At 41.4% G+C, this 22,164-nt stretch overlaps 1 protein-coding gene across 3 annotated transcripts; it reads right to left on the bottom strand.

Moving 5' to 3' along the window:
• Positions 1–44: 44 nt before the first annotated feature.
• On the bottom strand, positions 45–22,110 carry LOC145656494 (phospholysine phosphohistidine inorganic pyrophosphate phosphatase-like). 3 transcript variants are annotated; one of them, XM_081709658.1, is made up of 8 exons: positions 21,975–22,110; positions 19,867–20,054; positions 18,999–19,152; positions 18,644–18,707; positions 18,348–18,440; positions 18,057–18,148; positions 1,558–1,617; positions 45–678 (listed from the first exon to the last, which is right to left on the bottom strand). In XM_081709658.1, exons 1-8 carry the CDS (start codon positions 22,028–22,030, stop codon positions 582–584), a joined length of 804 nt encoding a protein of 267 aa, XP_081565784.1. In that variant the 5' UTR covers positions 22,031–22,110; the 3' UTR covers positions 45–581. The 3 variants fall into 3 exon arrangements, with proteins under 3 accessions (XP_081565784.1, XP_081565782.1, XP_081565783.1); XM_081709656.1 differs by lacking the exon at positions 21,975–22,110 and adding an exon at positions 21,005–21,152; XM_081709657.1 differs by lacking the exons at positions 1,558–1,617; positions 21,975–22,110 and adding an exon at positions 21,005–21,152.
• Between the last annotated feature and the right edge of the window lie 54 nt (positions 22,111–22,164).

The raw sequence follows: 22,164 nt of genomic DNA, 5'->3' as shown, positions 1-22,164 counted from the left end.
CTGCCCTGTTTTATATCAGATGTGGCCTATAAATGACAAAATGATTTCACAGGTTCAGTTTTCTTTAATCTAATACATTAAAAAACATGCATAAAATCTAGTGTCTTTCAAAATATCCCTTGATGTCTTAAAATTAGTGTTATGCAGTGAGTTTTTTCAGTCTCTGCTTATCCCGCAGTCTGTACATTTTTGTCCCTGCTCCAGAACAGCTGACTCAGCTCACGAAGGGCTCAGTAATCGCTTACCAAGCAGAGGAGGTGTGTTAGATCAGAGAACAGAAATGTGCTATCCACGGGGGTCCTTGGGACATCAAGTGCTGTAGTGGTTTCTACTTAGACCAGTGGCCACCAAGCCTGTTTATTGCCTTCCTACAAAGTTCAGCTCCACCCTTCCTCTAACACATCTGACTGTGCTAATCAGTTCCACATCAAAGCCCTTACTGGCCTGGTGTGGGTGTTGGATATGGGCAAGAATTGAACTCTGCAGTTCCAGGAACAGGGTTTTTTGACCAGTGCCATAGGCTGAGCTATGGTTAGTGTGCAGTTGAGGTTCTCTCAGCAGTTCCAGTCACTAGAGTAACACTATTGGCCGCAATGCTTCAGTATAGCATCTACAGCACCGGCGAGGTTGTCCACATATCCGTCAGCAGTCACTGTAGGGTGTCTCTCGTCACTTGGCCTACACACACACACACACACACACACACACACACACACACACACACACACACACACAAACACAAACACAAACACAAGGAAAGTGATTCTAGTGAGAGTAAGTGGTGTTTTCACATACTTATGCCATTAATTACCTAAGCCCTCAATTTCTATCACGTGGCTTGAACTAGATGGAAGGATCAATTTTCTACTGAAAATTGATCTTCACTGTAAGACAAGGCTGTATGTTTAAAGTTGGTTCAATGCATACCTAATACAAACAGGAAATGTATAAGAGCTTAAAAAATTATGGCTTATACAAAATGCAGTGTTTGTTCTTAAAACTACCACTGATCTTCAGCCAAGTAGTAAACCACCAGAGATCAGTTCACAGAGTGTGTTTGTGTATGTTTAAATGGAACACAGGAAACTGAGCATGCATCCATAATCTGCATAGTCCAAACACACACAGCCATCGGTAAACATGAGGGTGGAGGGCTGTGATGCTATCAGAGCCATTAGCAAGTCTGATTAAGGAGGGATCTTGTTTGATTCTGATTATACAGAGGAAGGATCTTACACAGCAAAGTAGCCACAGCACATTATACAGAAAAAACAAAACAGGAGGCACTTCCCAATAGGGCTGCCCAGTATATCATTGGTTAATTGTTATTGCAATACTGGACTTTACAATACTCATATAACTGAACACTGAAAGCTGCAGTATGCAGCTATATGAAAGAATAAATAAAATGTTTTATGAGAACCCTGACCAATTAGAGTTTTGATGAATCATACTGTTCACATCACCCAATAAATGCAATTCATTTCAGTCAGAACTCTGCAGGCCAGTCTTTTACCCCCACATAAAAAACCAGCAAGGACAATCCTGAACCCTCACCTCCAGGGTTCATCACCGCATGACTGATGTGTCCTAATGGAACCACTGTGTTTTTCTATGCTGCAACACATAACACAGTCACGGCAAGCATGATTTTAATGAAGCATGCATTAATTTTCTTATCTATTGTGCAGCTCTGTTTCACAAAGACAGATTTAAGAATATGAAGGCAGTGAGAGACAGAGAAGGAGGAAGAGAGAGAGGGTGTGTATCACTATTCATATCCTCAAAAGAGCAAACATGTTTGTGCACTAAATGAGTGTGTTTAATCGTGTGTGATGCATGGAGAGTGTGTGGGTTTGTGTTTGCTCCTCAAGTTGCACACAAAGCCATCCTACTGGGTGCATTTGTGTGCAGGCAACAGGCTTAGATAACAAAGACATTCCTTCTACGTGTGTGTGTGTGTGTGTGTGTGCGTGTGTGTGTGTGTGTGTGTGTGTGTGTGTGTGTGTGTGTGTGTGTGTGGATGTGAAGGAGCTAAGTGAAGGAGCTGCAGAAAGTCATGTAAAGCTATTTGTTTTCCTTCTATTGTTTAGGCTGTTGACATCAAGGTGTCTGCTTCTACTGAACAACTTTGAATAGCGAGTCTGATTTCTAACATTGGCTCTCTCGCCCTCTCTCTCTCTCACACACACACACACACACACACACACACACACACACACACACTATTCATTCTCTCAGACATCCTCACAAATTCACAAAAACATAAACACAAACATAATACATCTCCAGGCCCAGCACAAAGAAGGAGGGAGAGGATGTGAAGTCACTTGGTGATCGACTATTTCCTTTGAGTTGTCTTGCGCACACTGTGGAATCATGACGGGGTGTGTGTGTGTGTGTGTGTGTTTGTGTGTGTGTGCGTGCGTGCAAGTGCATGTGTGTATGTGTATGAGTACATGTGTGTTCATGTAAACTCTGTCAGGGGTGTATCATTGTCACTTTCTGATGCATGTTAATAGCAGTGTGTAATCAGTTGGCAGAGTAGGCGGGATGAGATTGGCACCATTTCCATTTAGGGCACACACAAACCTCTTCCTTTCCAATCAGATGAGAAGATATGCACAGCGACACATGCTAATGAACCCAAGAGAAGGTCTCAGGCACAAAGACCCCAAAGATCCCCACTGTGTGTGTGTGTGTAAGAGAGATAAAAGAGTAGCTATAAGGCTCTGTGTGTCTTTGTGGGGTATAAGAGATGAGACTGGAGCTGTGTACGTTTGTGTGTGTGTATGTGTGTGTGTGACTGTGTGTATGGGGGTGTCCTCCACATGCCCTTTCTTTGTTCTGTTTTTTTACAGGGACATCAGTCATGCCCTGTGCCAGCCTGTGCCACACAATAAAGAGAGAGAGAGAAATCAAGTGTGTGTATGTGTGTGTGTGTGTGTGTGTGGGGTCATATGAACCCTCTCCTAATAGACATGGTATTTTGGCTCTTTAACTCTATTACAAGTCACAGACTTGCTGTCCTTGTAATCTGGCTAAAGACACATATACACACATACATACATACATACATACATGCAAACACACATGGCTTCAATTTAATATCCACAACACTTAGTGACTGTTGGTGAGGCTACTAAATCAATCTTTCTCCATCTCTCATCTTTAAATTTGTCTGCTCACCTTTAGCTCCAAAATCTTGCACATGTACCTGATTGTGCCTGTGTGTTTAAGTGTGTGTGTTCTCTTAGTCTGTCTTCTCTACTGCACATGAATAATAGAGGGGTAACCAAGTCAATGTGACCATGCAAAATTCAACACAATGCATCTACTGTTACTAGTGAAGTAATGTCACTTGCATGTGTGTGTGTGCGCACGTGTGTATGTTGCAGGTCGCTGAAATATCAATACTGGGGAAGGTAGATAGGCCAGCACACACACAGAGAAACACACACGTTCTCTGCTTTTGAGGCTGAGTGACTGTAATGTCCATGACCAGCAGAACAAAGAGGCTTTGTACAGGAATGAGAAGGGGGAGATACACAGAAAAAGAAGGAATGAGGGAGAGATGAAGAGATGGGCACATAAAGAGGAAGGAGAGAGTTCATTTTGTACAACACTACTATACCCTCATGGCCTGGTGTCTTTGCTTCTGGTCACCTGTGTTGATTTTAGTGCTCTGGTGTAAATTGCAGATTCTAACCAGCCTTGCCTACAGAAACGTGGTTGGTTGGCCTATTTGCAAGAAAGCTGAATATCAAAGATAGCCCACTGAAATACACACTGTTCCCAGACAGCAGTGTATGTAATAATGGCAGGTTGGGAAAGCACTAGACAGGAGAGTGTGGAGCTCAGACCTGGAAGACCACCGCATTACCCAGGTTATTGTTTTACAAAAAAACTGTACTGTCTGGCGGTTTCCAAGGTCTGGAAATCTCCTACTGGCTGATGAAGGCCAGAGGTACAGATCCATGCCCCATCCTGACCTTTTGACCTATTAAACATGTCTATAGGGGTGTTGTGTGCAGGCAGCAGTGGGGTCAAAGGGCTCTCTGACTGCACTCTGTGCCCCAGGGTCCTAAAGCCCTCACACTAATGACAAGACAAGGCTTTTAGTCTAATCAAACTTAACAAAGTCCAACTCTAAATTAATTTATTTTACAATATTACATTGGTCATCTTTTCTAGTTTGTTGCAGAATCACAGCAGTTCAAGCATTATATGTGTAAATGGCCTCTGCTCATGACTATCCTTTTCATCATGGTCTTTTATCCATGTACCCAACTGACCAGGCCCTAGTCATAAACTAGCAATTCCAAACAGGTAAGATGGGTTCTGCATCTGATTTCATCACTATAATGGCTTCAGCTTCTCTCTCTCCCTCCCTGCCTCCCTGTCCTTCTGTCTCTTTCTCTCTATAATGCATTTATGATTGGTCTCATTATCATGGTATCATAGGAACATGAGAGTGTGTAATACGCCTCTTCCTTCTCAGCAAGAAGGAGCAAAGGCTCAAAAAGTTGCTGTTATTCTCTCCCTTACACCCACACCCTCACATGCACACCCACTGTGTGTGTGTGTGTGTGTGTTATTGCTACTAGGTCACCAAGGGTGATCTCAGCCTTGAGGGTGAGAATATGATATCATTCAGAACTCAGAATTCAGAATAAGAGTCGTGATATTGTGCAGGCCCAGTGAGAGATGGTCAGGGGCACTTCTGGAAAAAAGGGTTATAGACACATGAGAGAGGAATGAGAGAGACAATCAGGAATAGGGAGGGAAAGAAAGGGAGAAAGATAAGGTGGGGGCAGAGTGATTCTGTGTTGCTGTTTCCATCATCATCCTCTCTGTAAAGATACAGTATAGTATTTATAGAAGTGGTGGATCTCACTACACCCTTGGGAGAGGTGGAGCAGCCAGTGTAATGATACGGCTGGAGGAGAAACAGCTCCTAACTGCTGATCTGAAATCTGCTTCCTGTGGACACATCTCACTCTCATCTCATTCTGACAAAATGCTTAGCAGAAGCCACTGAAAAGAGATGAGATGCCCAACAGCACTGAGGCAAAGGGCCAAGCAGCATGCTGCCCCCCGCGGACACCCTCAGGTCCACCTTTTGCATGGAATAGAGAAGCATAAACAATCAGATGTATATAAATTTCAAGGGAGTGGTAGCTCAGTGGTTAAGGAACTTGCCTTGCAATCAGAAGGTTGCTGGTGTAAACACCACCACTGCCAAGTTGCCACTGTTGGGCCCCTGAGCAAGGCCCTTAACCCTCAGTTGCTTTAGATAAAAGTGTCAGCTAAATGCCATGAATATAAGTGCAAAGTTCATGAAGTAAACACCTGCATAAACCAGTTGATGTCTCAAATTCATTCTACCTGTTTGCTTGAGCTAGTTAGTAAAGCTAGACAAAACATTTGCTTGTGGGTCCCAGTCAAATCCAAACCTGCTCTTATCTTTATTCAGCTAATTAAAATGTTTTAGATGTTACAGATGGAGTTTTGTTAACCAGTGTCCCTAAAAACCATGTAGGTGTAGCAACAAATTTAAGGTGATATTTATTTTGTAACACATGAATAAGGTTATATGGCAGAGTAGATGTATGTGTTGGATTGTTTGGAGTCTGAGGAAAATCTGACCTGTGTGAGGGGTGTGTGCAGTTCGATGAGGAAATAGCTCATCAGAGTTAAAACTCTGCAATGGTGTCCCTGCAGTGCTCGAGAAATCCATTAATTGCTGTGGATGAACATTAGTGCACTGACATGTCTATACTTCGGCAGAGTCATCTCCCATCGACCCTCACACGAACAAACGCACGCACGATGACCACACACAATAATCTTTGAAATGGTAATCACTCTGCCTCTCAAACCTATTACAACAATGTATGAAGCCTAGCCAAGAAAAAAACAAACAAAAAACCCCCAGCCAAATTCAACAAACAGACATCATCAAACATATCACATTATAATAATCCTTGTATTGAGCAGCAAGCAGTGCCAATTAGACCCCCATTATGCACTTCCACTTACTCAGGCAGTAGTACAGAAACCCTGATATCACCCCCCCCCCCCCCCCCCCCCCTCCATTAAGCTTCACTCTTAAGCAGGAACAAGAAGGGAAAAGTAATCAATAGTAATCCAAAAATAACACCCTAGGAACAGAAAGAGCAGAAAGCAGGGAGATGAGAGTTGCTTCACTGCTTTTGAGGGAAATTTGGCCTATCAAAAAGAAAATATGACGAAAGGACTGAGCCTCATCTCCCATAGATCAAATAACATTTCGACATTTCAAGCAGATGTTTGGAGGGTTTTTAAATTTTTTTTATTTTGTCATAATATGTTCACTGTGTTGCCTAATGGTGCTAGTAACTACTTATGGGCCTTTAGCACCAAGCTACAGAAAAGATGAAAGAGAGAGGGCATGGCAAACATAGAACACAGGTCTATAGTAGTTAATTACAGAATATAAAATGGAGACTTCCAGTTCAGAAAACAGATTGGCTGACTCATTTCAAGTCATTGTAAAATACATAACTACAATTGAGCTCTGTATTAATGTGCCAAGGTATTAAAAACAATTAAAATCCTCATGTTTCTTGGCAACTGTAGCTTACTGTTAATAAATGACATTGTTTTGTGGAGGAACTGTTTATTTACATTTTTATTCATTATAAATTATGTATTAATGTACCAAGGTATCAAAAACCATTAAAACCCTCACTTCTTGGCAACCACAGCCTACTGTACACTGATTTGTGGAAGAACTGTTTGCTTACATTTCTATTCATCATAAATTAAATTATTTATTGAACATTGGTGTATTTTGTCACCATTTTATAAAAGCAGTAAACCACTCAAGGTTGTGCATCACAGTCATTTTATCTTTGATCCGTGTTAAACAGCACTCCTTAGCCATGGTAAATCGCTGCAAGACCACCATTGAGCGACTTAATGCTCCAATAACTAATGAAGTTTAGCTTTTAGAATCTATGTAGACCAGAAATCTCGCGCAGCCGAACCAGCATTCTAGAACGCTGCTTACTGAAAGCAAAGAGTATCTCTTTCAGGGATGACATCTACTTAAATAAACTATAGGCATTAATATAGAGCATTGCTATGGCTTTCTTTTGCGGCAAGTTGCTGTTACCGTTGCTGTTGTGTGTGGATGAACATAAGCTTGGAAAAGAAAAAGGAGGAGCGTGTAAAAGGAAGAGCCCGTTGCTCTGAGCAAAAGCTCAGCACCAGCCACACGCTCCCCAGAGTGATACTGGAACCCTTGCTGTCAGACACTATTTTGTTTGAGCATTTCTAAAGCATAGATGACCTTAGTGCACCTCGCTCACACTCTCTCGCTCTCTCTCTCGCTCTCTCTTTTTCTCTATCGCTCTTCCTCCCTCTCGTTCACTCCTTTTCCTCCACATCCGTCCATTTGTTGACTTGCAAACAAACAGGCGGCCCTGACACACAATGAGTGTATTTTTGGTGCTGATGACGCACTGGTCTGGGTTGGAATGGAGAAAGAACAACAAACTAAAGTGGTGTTTTGTTTCAGTATCACCTCACCCACATCCATAGAACTTTAATTGCAATTGTGACATACACGAATCAACACACACACACCTCAGATGCCCTCAGTTTATGTTCCTCCTTCTCTTTTACACACACACACACACACACACACACACACACACACACACACACACACACACACACACACACACACACACACACACACACACAGTCACTTTGTCTAAAAGCTCCTTGGTGATTCCTACAACACATCCTTCATTACATAAAGTATAAAATAGCAAGATATTTTCATTTTTGTGGTACTAGGTATGTCAGATAAAAGTCCCCCCTAATTAGGGGATCCTGTTCTTCTACTTTACTGAATACCCAATGACTTTCTCTTAAAGTCCTTTAGCATCTTAGCATAACATGGATAAGGAGTACTTGTTTTCAGTTGGCAAAATCTTAATCATATTCAAGCTACTGCAGTTCTATGAATCACAATTTGCATTTGGGCCAGGGTTCAGTTCCTTTTCGTACACACTTCTCAGAGTGGCTCAGGTTCCCAAATGTACAAAATCGATCAACTCCAGACAACTTTGATTTCAGTTCAAACTGTTTTTAAAAAAACTGAACCAGAGTTTGAGAACTATTAAGCATAATCTAGAACACAGTCCTGTATGGCTCTGCTCTAACATATGTCAAGGGTTTAATTATTACCTGATGACCTGAATCACATGTTTTAGAACTGGACAATGCATTAATCCCCCAGAACTAGCAGTGTTCACCTGTGGTCTTAAATTAGCTGAAAAATGTTTGATTGCTTCTGAGTTAGGCCAGGATGTGTGACGAAGGCAATGAAAATGTACGCAGTTTGCATGCACTCCAACATATCCGTCACAGCTCTTGCGCTAATTTCGGCCTTGCGGGCAAGAGCCACTGTGGGAAGACGAGTTTCCTTCCCATAAAGTGGCGCTGGATGGTTTCACAGCTGCCAAATGCTCATGAGCTGACACCATAATGAGAAAACACCCAAGAGCTGACTAATCTCGTAAAAAGATAAGATGACAGCACGAACGTGCAGGCTGGCTGTGCTAGGTCACTGCATGCTAACGCTGCCACCACAGATTGACTTAAGTGAGCCACTAACTATTCAAAGGCTACCACTCGTTACACTGGCTCTTTAGAGTTCCCTGTATTCATTTGTTAAATGTTCACGCACTTGATTAAATGATCTATGTTCCCCTTGACTAGAAGAGAGAAATGTGGGTGTTGTCACTGTCCTGTTCAGGTTGGGTTTTAATACCATAATCTGGGCCCAGACATTGGCTAGAGCTCAAGGCTTATGCTCCAAGTCCTTCACCAAGATTAGATGGGTTTCCCCCCCTTTTTAAGTGTTGGATAGTCATTGCAAAAAAGAAACCTGCTAGTCCTGGTACTTTCAGCAGTGCCCTGCTCTAACACACCAGATGACAACTCAGACACTGCGCAGTACTATAGTGTTCCAGGATTCGACTTTGGGAACATGCTTTGGGATTTTCAGTGGAGTATCCCCTGTTCATGAATCCAAGGACTAGACTTGACATGTCTTTGTGTGACTTTATGTATCCAGTTCTTGTTGTTTTATGATGTTTTGTTGTTTTACACAGAAATGTGTGAAACAAAACACACAAACAAGCAGTCACTGTGCGCCAACCCCCCAGCAGGAAGGACACGCCCGCCCACACACACACACACACACACACACACACACACCCAATCTGTTTCCAATCTCCCAGTTACTGATAATCACAAGCACCTGTTCCGCATTTACCCTCTTCTGCTATTCCCACTATTTAAAGTCCACAGGTAGCTGTCGTCGGTGCCGTGTGCTGCCCGTCATCCTGTGCTTGCTTCCGAGCACCATTTTGACTTGTGTAGCTGTAATTGCATATTGAGCATTTACTGCTGCCTAATCAGCTTTTAATTTGCATTTGCAAGCGTTGAGCTTTTTATGGAGAATAAAGACTCTCCAAACCTTTACTCGCCTCTTGCTCCCTCCCTGCCGTCAATGTTGCAATCTAATTGGAAGTTGAGGTAGAGTATTCTGTTGTGACACTACAAATTAAATGATACCCCTATATGTCCCATGCCTTATTAAATGTTATTTAAACAATTAGTATTTCTGCATTTCTTATAGAAACAGAAAGTTTGTGTTACAGAAATCCACAAGTGCAAGCAGTAGACTCTGATGTGGTTGTGGTTGATAAATGTTGCATCAAAACCAGCAGCCAAAGCGCTAGTACATTGCTTCTTCCACCAACCCTTCTGAACATCAGACATACTGTGTGGGTAATGGTATGTTTTCTTAAACCAAGAGCTGCTTCCTTGTTTTTGTTAGCATGTTTCAAAAACATGCATCATGCAAACAGTATTAACTGTTTATATTCAACAACAGTGGTCTTGAAAAGCTGCACTGCATTACAGATCTAATGTGTGACTTTGGAAAGCGACAGGCTTGACATACCACTGCTGATTAAAGACAAGAAAACTCAGAAGGGATCATTGAAAAATATCTGAAGGCTATACTCTGTAATTATCATGCATCTTAATTCTGGTCCAGGGTCAGTCCTACCATCCATCTCCCTAAGCAACTGATCACAAAAGTTGCTCTGATGAGTTTCTCACAAGGAAAAGGAATGAAAGTTTGTAGGATTTATTCCTATTATAGTCTTATAAACTCTCTATTCTCTCTCCACTGATTCTTGAAAAACAGCTCATAAACCACGATGTGAGTAAAGTAAATGCAAAAGCAGCATTAAGAACACAATGTCATTACTAGTCTTCTATCATAGCATCACATCCAGTTCTACCAGTGTTCCAGGACAGATACACATACACAAACACTCACAAAACACTTCAGATGTCCAATGGCAAAAACAGTTACCTATCTTTCATTAAGGTTTCAGAGAGGACATAGTGAAGGTACAGCTGTGTCAACTTGTGTCCCTACTAACTCTAATTTCCTGTTAGTAACATTAGCATAGAAATGTAAAGGACTACAAACAAGCACAGAAATTTGGTGTCTGGATGGAATGTTGTAGCATGAAGGACTGGGTCATACTCTATGCCTGTCATAATTCTTTTTAAACACATGGAGAAGAAATGGGGAACTTGAGGTAAGAATGCAGAACTCCCACACACTGCTACACACACACTGCCCCAGGTGTTCAATGATTTGCATGAGGCCCAGATGAAAGATGGTTCAACAGATATTTTGGTTTTCTCAGTGAAGCCTGTAGGCCTGTATCCTGTATACATGAAACACCTCATGAATGAGGGTTTGTTTCTGGGAAATTCAAAATGACGGATCAGATTGGTATGATCAGACCACTATGCTCCAGACCAGTATGTTCAGTTTATCTGAATCGGCAATACTACCGGGCCAGTTTGGCATTTAACATTAAAAGCTGAAAGATACCAAAAGGCACCAAAAGATAAGCACTAGCCAGTACTCAGTGCTCTATCAGGATCAGTTTTGCTTTATGCATAATGAACATGATTAGCAGAGACAGAATGGAGATATGATCCCATATCAAGCTTGCTGCTCCAAGATTCAAGGTTTATGAACAGGCAAACTATAAGATGCCCCAGAGGACCCGTTACAGCATGCTGAGAGATTAGAGGCACAGCATTTAATGTTGCAAATTAATAGTTGTGTACACAAAAAGGGTTTTATATACATGCAAGAATATCTGAGTGAGAGAGAGAGAGAGTGCTGAACAAACACAGGTGTGTTCCTATGGAATGTTGCCTACAGTAACAGTACATTTGCAAAGTCCAGAGCTCTCTACATTTGAACAATGACTTCAAGAGGAACTCAAGCTCAAAACCATTTATATGGTACTGCACAATAAAAATGTACTTATATAGCTACATCTGGAAAGGAAGGCAAACGTTATACCTCAAACTGTTTACACATGTCCCAGTGCTCTTTCTGTCCCATCACCTTTCAGTCCTTTTTCTTTCCTCTTTTTGTTGACATGACCATTTCTTACTCTGTGTGTCAGGATCAGGTATAGACAAGGGGGGTGGGGGGTGGAGGCCTAGAACCTAGCTTCAGGCTGAACTGTCTGAGAGAGTGGGCAAACAAGACAGGCAAGGCTCGTCTTTCCCTCGACAAGAGAGCTCCAGGGAGTGTTTAGTCTGCACAGCCCCTGCCTGGGGAGCATGGGACTTTTATCACCTAGCCAGACCTGCTTAACAGAGAGAAAGAGCAGAGCTGAGCAATGTAGAGGCAGCCATCTTGTTCACCTATCATGGATGTTTGTGTGAGTGTATGTGCATGATGCACCTGCTGCACCAGGTTCACATTCATCGATGTGAGAGGAAGTCGGTGTGCACATGGATTTTGGATTTATCAGTGGTGATACTGACTAGGACCCGGGGGAGGTCATGGGAGGTCCCCAGCCTCTTCTCAGGATTGTGTGTCCCACTTAGAGCCAGAGGACACCGGTAAAGCCACTACCTATTTTCCAAACACAAGTATATGTAAATGAAATTCAGTCCAAGGCTTCAAGCCATTAAATGATAACTGGGAGTCTTAGTGTGACTAAAGCAGAAAGCTATTGAGTGTCAGGGGGGAGACGTATGCAAAGGCAAGACTGAGGCCTAATGTTGAGTGTTAACATTCAGAGAGAGACTGTAATCAGACAGCATTCAGCTGCAAGTACAGCTTACTGTGAATATGCTTTACTTCTCTATGAAGCAGCTCAAACCCCACTGCAGCTCACCATTATACACACAGCTGAGCTGTGCTGGAAAGTAATTACAGGTGTACACGAGAAGGAATTCTTCATACAAAGTGGGATAGAATGCAGGTTGTGGTGGCTCGGAAGAAAGGATTTTACTTTGCGTGCTGGTGTAAATTACAAAGGACAAAGTGATCTTCCTCAGCTTGGAGAAACAGAGAAAAGGGAACCATCAACAGTTCTGTTACTGGTGGTTATATCAGATTGTTCTCACACACTAAAGATACTACAAGGGCCATTCTTTCTTCATGTATTTTTCTCTTCCTCTCTCTCTCAGCTGGCAGCTGTTGGGGCAGAACATATCAGCAGTAGTTCTTGGTACTGCTATGGTGCCCTCGAGCCAGAGCTGCAGGTAGTTCTTGTTTTCTTTGGCAGAATAGCAAGAGAGTCCAGAGGGCTGGTAGAGATGGATAAGGTATGTTGAAGAAAGGTACAAGAAAAGGTAAAAAATGAGAGAAGAGGATTAGTACGTACAGAGGGCCTTGGAACATGCCCACAAACCATTCCCAGGCTAGTCACTGAAGACTAGATAGAGGTTACAAATGGGTAAGCACTGGGCAAATGTAGGCTGGGTGGATCAGGGCTTGAGGTCTTAACATGACCGCTTCATTAAAACAACGCTAAAAGACTGGAAATGACCAGGGTCCAACTTTAATCTAGAACCATAGTTTATGGTCGTAAGATGTCAGCTTGGACTGAAAGAGCAAATTCTCAGATTTCCTAAGCCGCAATTGTTTCTTTTCAGACACTTTCTTTGGATGCCACTGTGATGTTACCTGATGAACAGCTTCTGTTGTAATATGTGTGTACTTCTCTCTCCGTCTCTTTGAAACAAAAGACATGTGGTCATGGGAGTGTGTGACCCAACAGAATACAGAGCAACCAAGCACTCCAGGAGGCTACCCACCATTTCCTTTTTCCAGTCAGTGAAGAAATTGTTTGTAGAAGGTAATAGCATGTAGCATGCTGTTACTATCTTAGATTCTTTCATGAAGCAGTCACCACTACCATCATTACACGTAAACAAAGTTCACCTCCCAAAGAGGCCTTTCCAAGCTGTTCTCTCAGGGCTTCAAAGGCTCTGAGGAGAACCTTACATGGATCCTAGGTCAGCCATTTCCAAATGCAGCCCTGCCCTTTCCAGTTAAGCGAGGGACCTTCTGGCTGTTCTAAGATCAGAGCGTGAGGAGGACTTTCCCCAACAGTGCTTCAAAGCGTGGCATCCTGTGTGTGTACTGCTGTGCTGAGGCACGCTCTTGAAGATAAGAGGACTGGGCCAGTGGGGGGATACTGGATCCCTCATTTGCAGTGGTGCAACAGGCTTCAAACAGACGCTCATTAAAAGTGCTAATTTGATAACTAAAACAACCCGTTCTCCCATGTCTGAACTGAAAACCAGAAAAGAAAAAAACGCTCTGAGCGTCAGGTAGCAAGGATGGCATAAATCAGCCATTGCATAGGAAAACAAACTCCAAATGTATAACATAGCCACATGGAAGGCCATTTTTAAAAAAAACTCTGGCATTGCCCCCTGCACAACAGGTAGGACCTAATCCGAAATCAGCAATGTCAACATCAACATTCAGCTCCACACACCACAGGTAGGACCTAACCCAAACTCAGCAGCGCCAACATCAACATTCAGCACCAGACACCATATCAACACTTATCAGCAACAATCACAAATCAAGATCCCGAGTTAATGAAGGTTTCAAGAGAGCTAATGTAGGATCACTTTCCACTGTTCACATCCTAATGGGTTAAATTATTTGGAAAGAGGGGGACCTGATCTCAGACCAGGAAATGGTGGTTAAACATGGGCCCAGATTCAAGTATTTATCTTAAAGCAGTCTTGTCTTCGTTTAGCTCACTTTAGAAATCCCTTAAGCATTAAGAGTCCCAAGGGATGTCTGATTTAATGGGGGAGCTTGTTAAAGCTCGCTATGGGAAAGTGGATTCTCGTTTGGAGGCAAATCTCCCTCATCTCTGCATTGCAGGAGAGAGCCTTCAAGATTCTGTAGTTGCATTACAGTGATTCGCAGTTAGCGATTAGCCCCAAGTTGCTTTTGTTCTCAGAGTAAGCATAATCTCAAAGAGCCATCAGAACAGGGTTTAAGTGCACACATTATGCAGGTCATAAACACGTGCACGCACATGCGTGCACACACCCATAGGTGTAAATGGGAAGGAATGACTTAATGGGTAAAATACCACGACAAGACAGTACTGCTATACAACATAAAAAATGGAGTTGCCTAATCGTTTGAATTCTTCTTGCCTTGACAGTCATATTTTGTAGAGTTATTGTTTTTCTTTGAAAGAAAAGACAAAAACAAGACTAGTGTAGTCTGACCAGCTAGTCTAGTTGAGGCAGATGTCTTGATATACACTTATAATGACAACACTTGCTAAAATTGCAGATGCTGACTAAGGCATTGACTATGTAATGAGATTTTATGACCCGTCTTATTAATATTTATGATTTTGAATATCTTGTGTTTTAATCTACAGACTAGAGTCCTTAATGTTCCATTTTAAACATGCAAACTGAAAGATTTATTCATTTTACATAATTATTAATTTTGGTGGCCAAAATGTACAATTTTCAGTATGAACATTTTTCAGTATAACATCTTCAGTCTCAGGATGATTTTGTTTTTTTGTGTGTGTGTGTGTGAGAAAGTTTGTCTGACCTTGGCTCACCATACAATCTTGACTGAAAGAAAAAAAAGCCCGGGTTTCTATTCTTGCCCTCTGTGCTCTTTGAAGCAAAACCCCAGTGGGTCTCTTGGACAGCCAGGCCTGGTCAGCATTTGGCTGCCGTGGCAACAGCTGTGTTTCTTATCCAAATATCCCACGGAGGCAGTCATTGCTTCTTGTCATGGCCAGATTCACTGAACTAGCACAGCTCTAAATCTCTCAAATGGTTTAAAGCATCACACAAACACCATGTCCTCCATATTTATATTAGCAGGGACAGACTGTGTGGTGTATGTAAGTGAAACTGTACAAGCCATGTCCACACCAACTCGTGTTGACAGAGGTACAAATGGAGTAAGGACTGTTAGTGACTTAGGGTCAAAGGTTAAGCTTGCGCTTGTACTAGAAAATTTTGAACTATTCCCTGTTCTATGCCCTGTGGGAGCTCATTTTGCTCTGCATCCTATTTTAGAAGCATTCTTCTACTGTTATTGTTTTAAAACTCAGTGAAACATACAGAAAATATGTTTGCTCCATTAAATTTGTACTGGGCAAAAAACAGGCAGCCTGTGTCACATTATCACCTTATACATTGTAAAGCCCCCCAATTAGAACACTCCAGCATCAGACTAAATTAGTATTAACATCCTGGTATTTACAGGTCAAATGTCTTAAACTCTTGCATAGCTTCATGAAGAGGAATGGAATCTGCAGTTTATATGACAAAAGCAGCTTCATGAGCACAAATGCTGACAGCCCACTCAGAACCATAAAAAAGCCAAATAAGTAAAAGAAAAAAATTAGAAACAACGGGAGACAAAGAGTGTTAAGATTTTCAAATTAAGTAAAACAGACATCATCTAGCACAAGTCAACGACTAGACAGACTGCTTAAACATTTCTGAAAACCTCACCCTGTAAATACTGCAGTAAATCAGGAGTGTATGCCAGCATCGAGGGACTTTACTTCCCTCGTTTCACAGCCAAAGGGCACTGGTGCTGCTCATAGGGCGATGACATCACGCAGTGCAGGGCTTTGGTGTCCATTCCCCTGCGCTTGCTCACGTTAGAAAATCTCAGTTCACTCGTGATACGCAGCATTTGTGGTTCCTCGTAAAACACATGGATGCATTTACACAGACTAGCCATTCTCTCCAGCAATACACACTCACACAAGAGTGCACACATGGGGCCAGTTCTGACGCCAGTGAACCTTTCAAACAACCACAGTGTGTGTGAGAGAAGGAAAGAGACAGAAAGTCAGACATGCGAGTGTGGATATATATGCAAAATATTTGCATCCATGTGTTGGTCATTTCACCATCACATGCATTATTTTGTGTGTACAGTATGTGTGTGTATGTTTGTGTGTGTGGAAATTAATGTGTCCATGAAGAAAGGCGAACATAAGATAGTGAATCAAATGCACAGTGCAGACCCCAAATGTTACTCACTGTCTGTCAGGCACACCCCATAAATCACCAGTATTTATGAGCCTTTATATCCCCATATATACAGGCCTAGCACGATGTCCACACCCTCTCTCCGCCTCTCTCTCTCTCTCTTTTTTTATCTCTATCGCTCAAGATTAAGTGTGTGAACTGCTTTCCAAATGTTTGGACATGTGTGAAATTGATGGAACACATAGACATCTTATGAAAGGTGAATGTCAGCACTTCCTGTGGAGCTAGGCTCTGGCTGGATTCTGGCACTGCTTGATTTTATTAGGAAATTCCAACTCGGTCACTTGTTAGTGTGAACTGACATTTTATTAAAGATAATCCCAGTCACTAATAGATGTGGGATTTTACCAATGCTGACTGACTGAAGGGTGTTGTAAACCACATTGATGCCTAGATATATGCAGACAGTGTGAAAGTAGGCAGTTAAACATTGTCTGGGCATAAACATTCAAGTAAAATCCAAGTGACAGGCAAGAAGTGAACCAGATTACATAATAAAGTGAGCCACCATCTCTTTTGAATAGATTACAATCTAATATGTACATTTTAAACATATTTCTATATGATGGTTTTGCAAAGTCAATTGTACAGACTTTTTTTACATCTAAAAGACCCTGAAGGGATATGATTGGTGGAAAACTTCAGGAGTGATGGGATTGGTCAGGGGGTGGATGACACAATAGGCTTATTTCCAGATGGCTCTTAAACCCGCCAAAAAGCCCAGATGAACAAAGACCAGTCTGGGCCCTCCCCCCCCCCATTTTTTAGGTTACATTTTGTTAGTGTCTATCGTGGTCAAATGTTGTTGACCATGAAAAAAAAAATCTAAGAGCTGACAATGGAGATAATTCAGGGAATATGTAAATGAATAAGAGGATGCATGTGATACTGACTCAAGCACTGTGAATGTGTGTCTGTGTGTCTGTCTATTCTACAGCTGAAGTTATAATTTTGTGAACATTCCCTTAACAAAGTCCTTAAATAAAAGTGGTAAATATAGCATATCAAACCTAAAAACACCTCTGCAGCACACGTACACACACACACACACACACACACACACACACACACACCCACATCTGTGTATGTCATAGTGTTCCATTACACAGGCCTAGTTCCTTTGGATTACAGAACAGTGTTCAAGGCTCGCACATTCAACACATTCTCTCACTGTCGTACATATATGCATGCACACACTTACTCTTTAGGGATTAAACAAAAAAAAATAACAAAGAGACCAGACTGACACATTCACCAGGTGCTCTTCCTCTCCCACATGCACTCTCACCCTCCTTCCCCTTTCTCTCTGCTTGAATGGGTAGCCATATGGTTCTGCAGTTAAACTGAACCCAAGAGAGCTCTAATCGCAAATATCTGTACTGGTTCTCACACCATGTTCAAGTGCTGGGCTTTGGTGCCCTCTAGTGGTTCAAATGGTGCAGTCTCCCAAGTGTTTCTGGGAGCCCCAGTACTGCACTGCTCACCAGGTATGTTAGAATAAGCAAATAGCTAAGGTGTCATATGTGGCTGTTTAGGCCTGCAGATAGGATACGGCAAGTGAGCCTCTCAGTATGAATACAAACCTGTATTTTCCTGTCCTGACCTGAAGCCCCTTCATGCCGCACTGCTGAGCACCGCCAACATCATTCATAAGATCATCACCAATCATTATTACCTGAGAGCCAGAGAGAGGGACAGTGAGAGGGTGAAAGGACAAGAGAGAGAGGATAAGACCTATAAGGAGGAATGTAACGTTATATATGGTGTCTGTACATGTAGGAAGTGCATTATCACAGCAAACATTTAAGATTAGTGTATTTCACTGTTTTGGTCATTCTGTAACTCTGCTGCGTGTATGAGTGTGTCTGTCTTACCTCATGAGGCTGGATGCCCATGTCTGTCAGAACACCTTCAAAGAACATGGGGGCAGGTTTCCCCACAACCTCTGCCTCTAAATCACATGCGTACTGTAACACACAAACACACCCAAAATTCATAATGTAGTCTCTCACTTTTGCTCAGTATAAACCTATAGTGTAAATTATGCAAAAGTGAAGTCCTGCACAATGCTCCTGAGCTCAGAAGTATGATAAAATATACCCAGTAAGGCTTTCACAGTAGATGGAGACTACTGTGTATACTGGAGTAGATTCACAATGATCATAGTCACCTCCAGAGCTTTCATATACACTCCAACATCCAGCTTTAGCCCGTCCGTCTCCTTATAGTAACGACTAGAAAAGAATTGTGGTTTAAAGATCAGTCAGGAGTTTTCTAGGATTTTCTGAGGCTCTTAAGGTTATGACACAGATAATAAGCATGTGACAGGGGTAATGCCATGATTTAATTTTTCATTCTAAGAACTTTTCACTTACAGTCCCAATAACAGACTATAAAAACACCAAAGCTAAGGTAAAGAGAAAACAAGAACTCCAACCAATCACTTTCCATAAAATACATGAGCCTGAATTTAGCCATTAGACAAAATTCAGCAATGCAGTACACTGTGACTGTGAATGACGTACCCTCTGCCCATTGAGAAGAGCACTGGCTTCTTCAGTCCAATCAGAACACGGAATGCAGCATTCATGTTCTGATAGGAGAAATAGTCTGCAGCATCCCCGATAACCACGCAGTTTGGATTGTTCTTGTCCACACTGTCAAACTCTGGTACCACATCTGCAATGATGTAAAACACACACACACACTTTCTTCTCAACAATCCACTGAATACCTAGCATGTTGTAACCATAAATAATGATGCTACTAAGTGTTTAATTTTTACAAAAGTGATTGGAACATTAACTGTATTACCTTATGAAAGGTGTAAAGAACACCTATTGCACATTTATTAATAAAAGAATAAAGTTTAATGTGGCATTCATTATGTAAGATGTAATCATACACATCTAAACCTAATACTAGCAAGTCTTGTACACACCATCCACAGAGTACAACTGAAGTTCAGTACTTTTCTTTCACTCTTTCCTTTTGTTCCTCTAAATACACGAGTCTAACATGACTTTTGTTTGGTGAAACTAATGTGAGCAAATCTCAGAGAAGTCAGTGATCTGTATTGACTGACTAAATTAGTACTTATTGCAGGGTATTGTTTATTACACTGATGTTGTTTAACAAACTCTAGCACTTATTATTTATTACACTTATCATTGTTTAAGATAGACCCTGTGCATTTTGTACTTCTAGGCATCATCAGTGATCCTTGTATTTCTACAGTATTCTAGATCATTGGTATATTGGATGTATTCTATGAGTAAATGACAAATCACTTTTGTTAGACGCTCTGGATAAGAATGTCTGCTAAATGCAAATGTAAATGTGATCAGTGTGATAGATCCCCGGATAAATGTTTGGACAATGTGCTTGTCATACCATCGTGCACCAGCAGGTGGGGTCGGAGACCGCGCTCCTTTAGGACAGCCACTACTGCGGGGGCAGGTGAGAACACTTCAGTGATGTCGATCTCGAAGCCCATACGACGGAGCTTCGCGACAAACTTCTCCCGGGTTGCTTGCGTCTCATTGGTGCAAAAACGAACCTGCAGGTCGGAAGCCTTTAGCCTGCACCAAAGATGATGAGTTAGTAAGGTAGTACAGAGACACTATTTTCATGAATACTGTTACAATATAATCACTACAAGCCTTCAGGAAATGTGAAACTTGAAGAGCCACTGACAGCACAGTTTAGTGGTTCACCTGACTCCCACTCAGATCATTTTTAATTCAATTCCAATTGTGTAGTGCTTTTTACAACAGATGCTGTTACAAAGCAGCTTTACAGAAACCTGATTTACAGCAAATTCAAGTGAAGATAACGGAAAACTCAAGAGGAAAATTCCCTAAGAGTTAGAGGATAAAACCTTGAGAGGAACCAGGGCTCAGAAGCAGAAACCATGACAAAATAACAACACTGCATAATTAACTTTGTGTTGTTGCTTGTTTTTTGTTTGTTTTTTTTGTTTTGTTTTTTTCTTGCAATTTTTTAAATGATAGCACAGACCTAAAATGTAATAAGGTGTGTTGGACCAGGGGAAACACTGAACTGTGCAGTGTTGTGACTATCCAAATACAATGTCCAACAGCTTGATATTTGATAATATTGTATGAAAATAAAATATAGGTCTGAGTTGATTTACTGTTTTTATACAAATATGAATTCCATTAACGCACAGCATCTAAATAAATAAATAACATTTTAAAAGCACTGCTTAATGGTAGGCCTACCTTAGGTATCGCTCTAAAATTAGGCCTAGCTAGTATTAGTTTTGGCAGGTCTCTGAACGCATGCGCGAGGCAAAATATGCCTTATGGCGACGTTACCGCGTGGACCCATGTAGATAACACATTAAATGTGCACCTAATCACACAAACAACCGATTCCGTGTTAAATCTGATATTCTATTCGAGTGAAACTGGGATTCATATTCAAATGGAACAAAATAGTACGTCTCACTCAGTACACGTTATTTAAACTGTCCGGAAATCGCTTAGAAGCAACAGAATAAATGGACCTTTTCACAGCTTCCACAGAACCTTCAATCGGAAATCCTCCACCTTCTCCACTGTCATATAAGACGCCACACATATCTAAAATAACTCCTTTCAGATTGTTCACACAATCCGTCCACTTATCGTCGGCCATAGTGATATCTACTGTAATCTGCGCCTGTGCTGACTGAGCTTTCTGGGAAACGTAGTTTATTCTTATCAGCAGAAGCGTCACGGAACTAATTTCAATTTCAACTCTTTTTCATTGGCTTTGGGCTAGCAGCAGTCAACAACAATAATTTATATGTATCCCCTTTAGCATTATATCGAACGACTGAATGAACAATGAACCCTTTGAAAAATTCAACCTACAATTCAAGTGTCAATCTGTTTTCTGGCGCTGTCCGTTCAGCACCATAGACGTTTGGACACTTTCAAAGTATTATACTGATGTATCACTTGCCCCTAAAACATTATGTGATGAAATGTGATGTTAAGGTGAAGGAAACGCGCCAGTAGGCCTTTCTCCAGGCTGAGACGGCAGAGTACTCCGCTCAAGGGCCGTGTTGTTTTTCCGTGTAAAATATTGGGGTTTCATGCGAGGCGAATTAATTCGTTTGATGGAATGAATAAAACGTAGTTCATTAGTTGAGTTGGAATAAGTTATATCATGCTGTCCAGTGCTGCGCATAAAAATGATGCTATTTTTATATAGTAGAAAACGATATGACTGGTTAGGGTGCCGGTGTCTTACTGTAGGTTAACATAATTTCAAATAAGCAGTATTTTACTATCATGTAAAATCAATTCAAATTTCCAGCTATTATATGATCATATGGATTCCTCGGAAATTAAATACTAAAAACTACAAAGCGTATTTGTATTTTGTTGTACAGCTCATTTTAAGCAAGTCTTAACATGTCAGTGTGATTAAATTAACTCGTGTGATCAGATTAGCAGATAATCAATTAATTTTGTCTACACAATACATACCAATGATTCTGTGAACTCGCTTGAATTTGATGTCGAACATTTTGTAATAAATCCATGATAAATTATCGCAAAATGCTACATTTATACCCCGACTATACTGAATTCACATTTCTCTATCTCGTCTAGGCTATTAATGTTTGTGCAGTATTATGCTGAGTTTCATAAAATGATGCAAGCGAAGCGTGTGCGT

The sequence above is a fragment of the Electrophorus electricus genome, unplaced genomic scaffold (genome assembly GCF_041902795.1).
Source record: "Electrophorus electricus isolate QZ-2024a unplaced genomic scaffold, ASM4190279v1 Scaffold70, whole genome shotgun sequence".
In the NCBI taxonomy this organism is placed as follows: domain Eukaryota; kingdom Metazoa; phylum Chordata; class Actinopteri; order Gymnotiformes; family Gymnotidae; genus Electrophorus; species Electrophorus electricus.
Note: the sequence above shows the minus strand (reverse complement) of the source record. Positions and strands in the feature narration are given on the sequence as shown.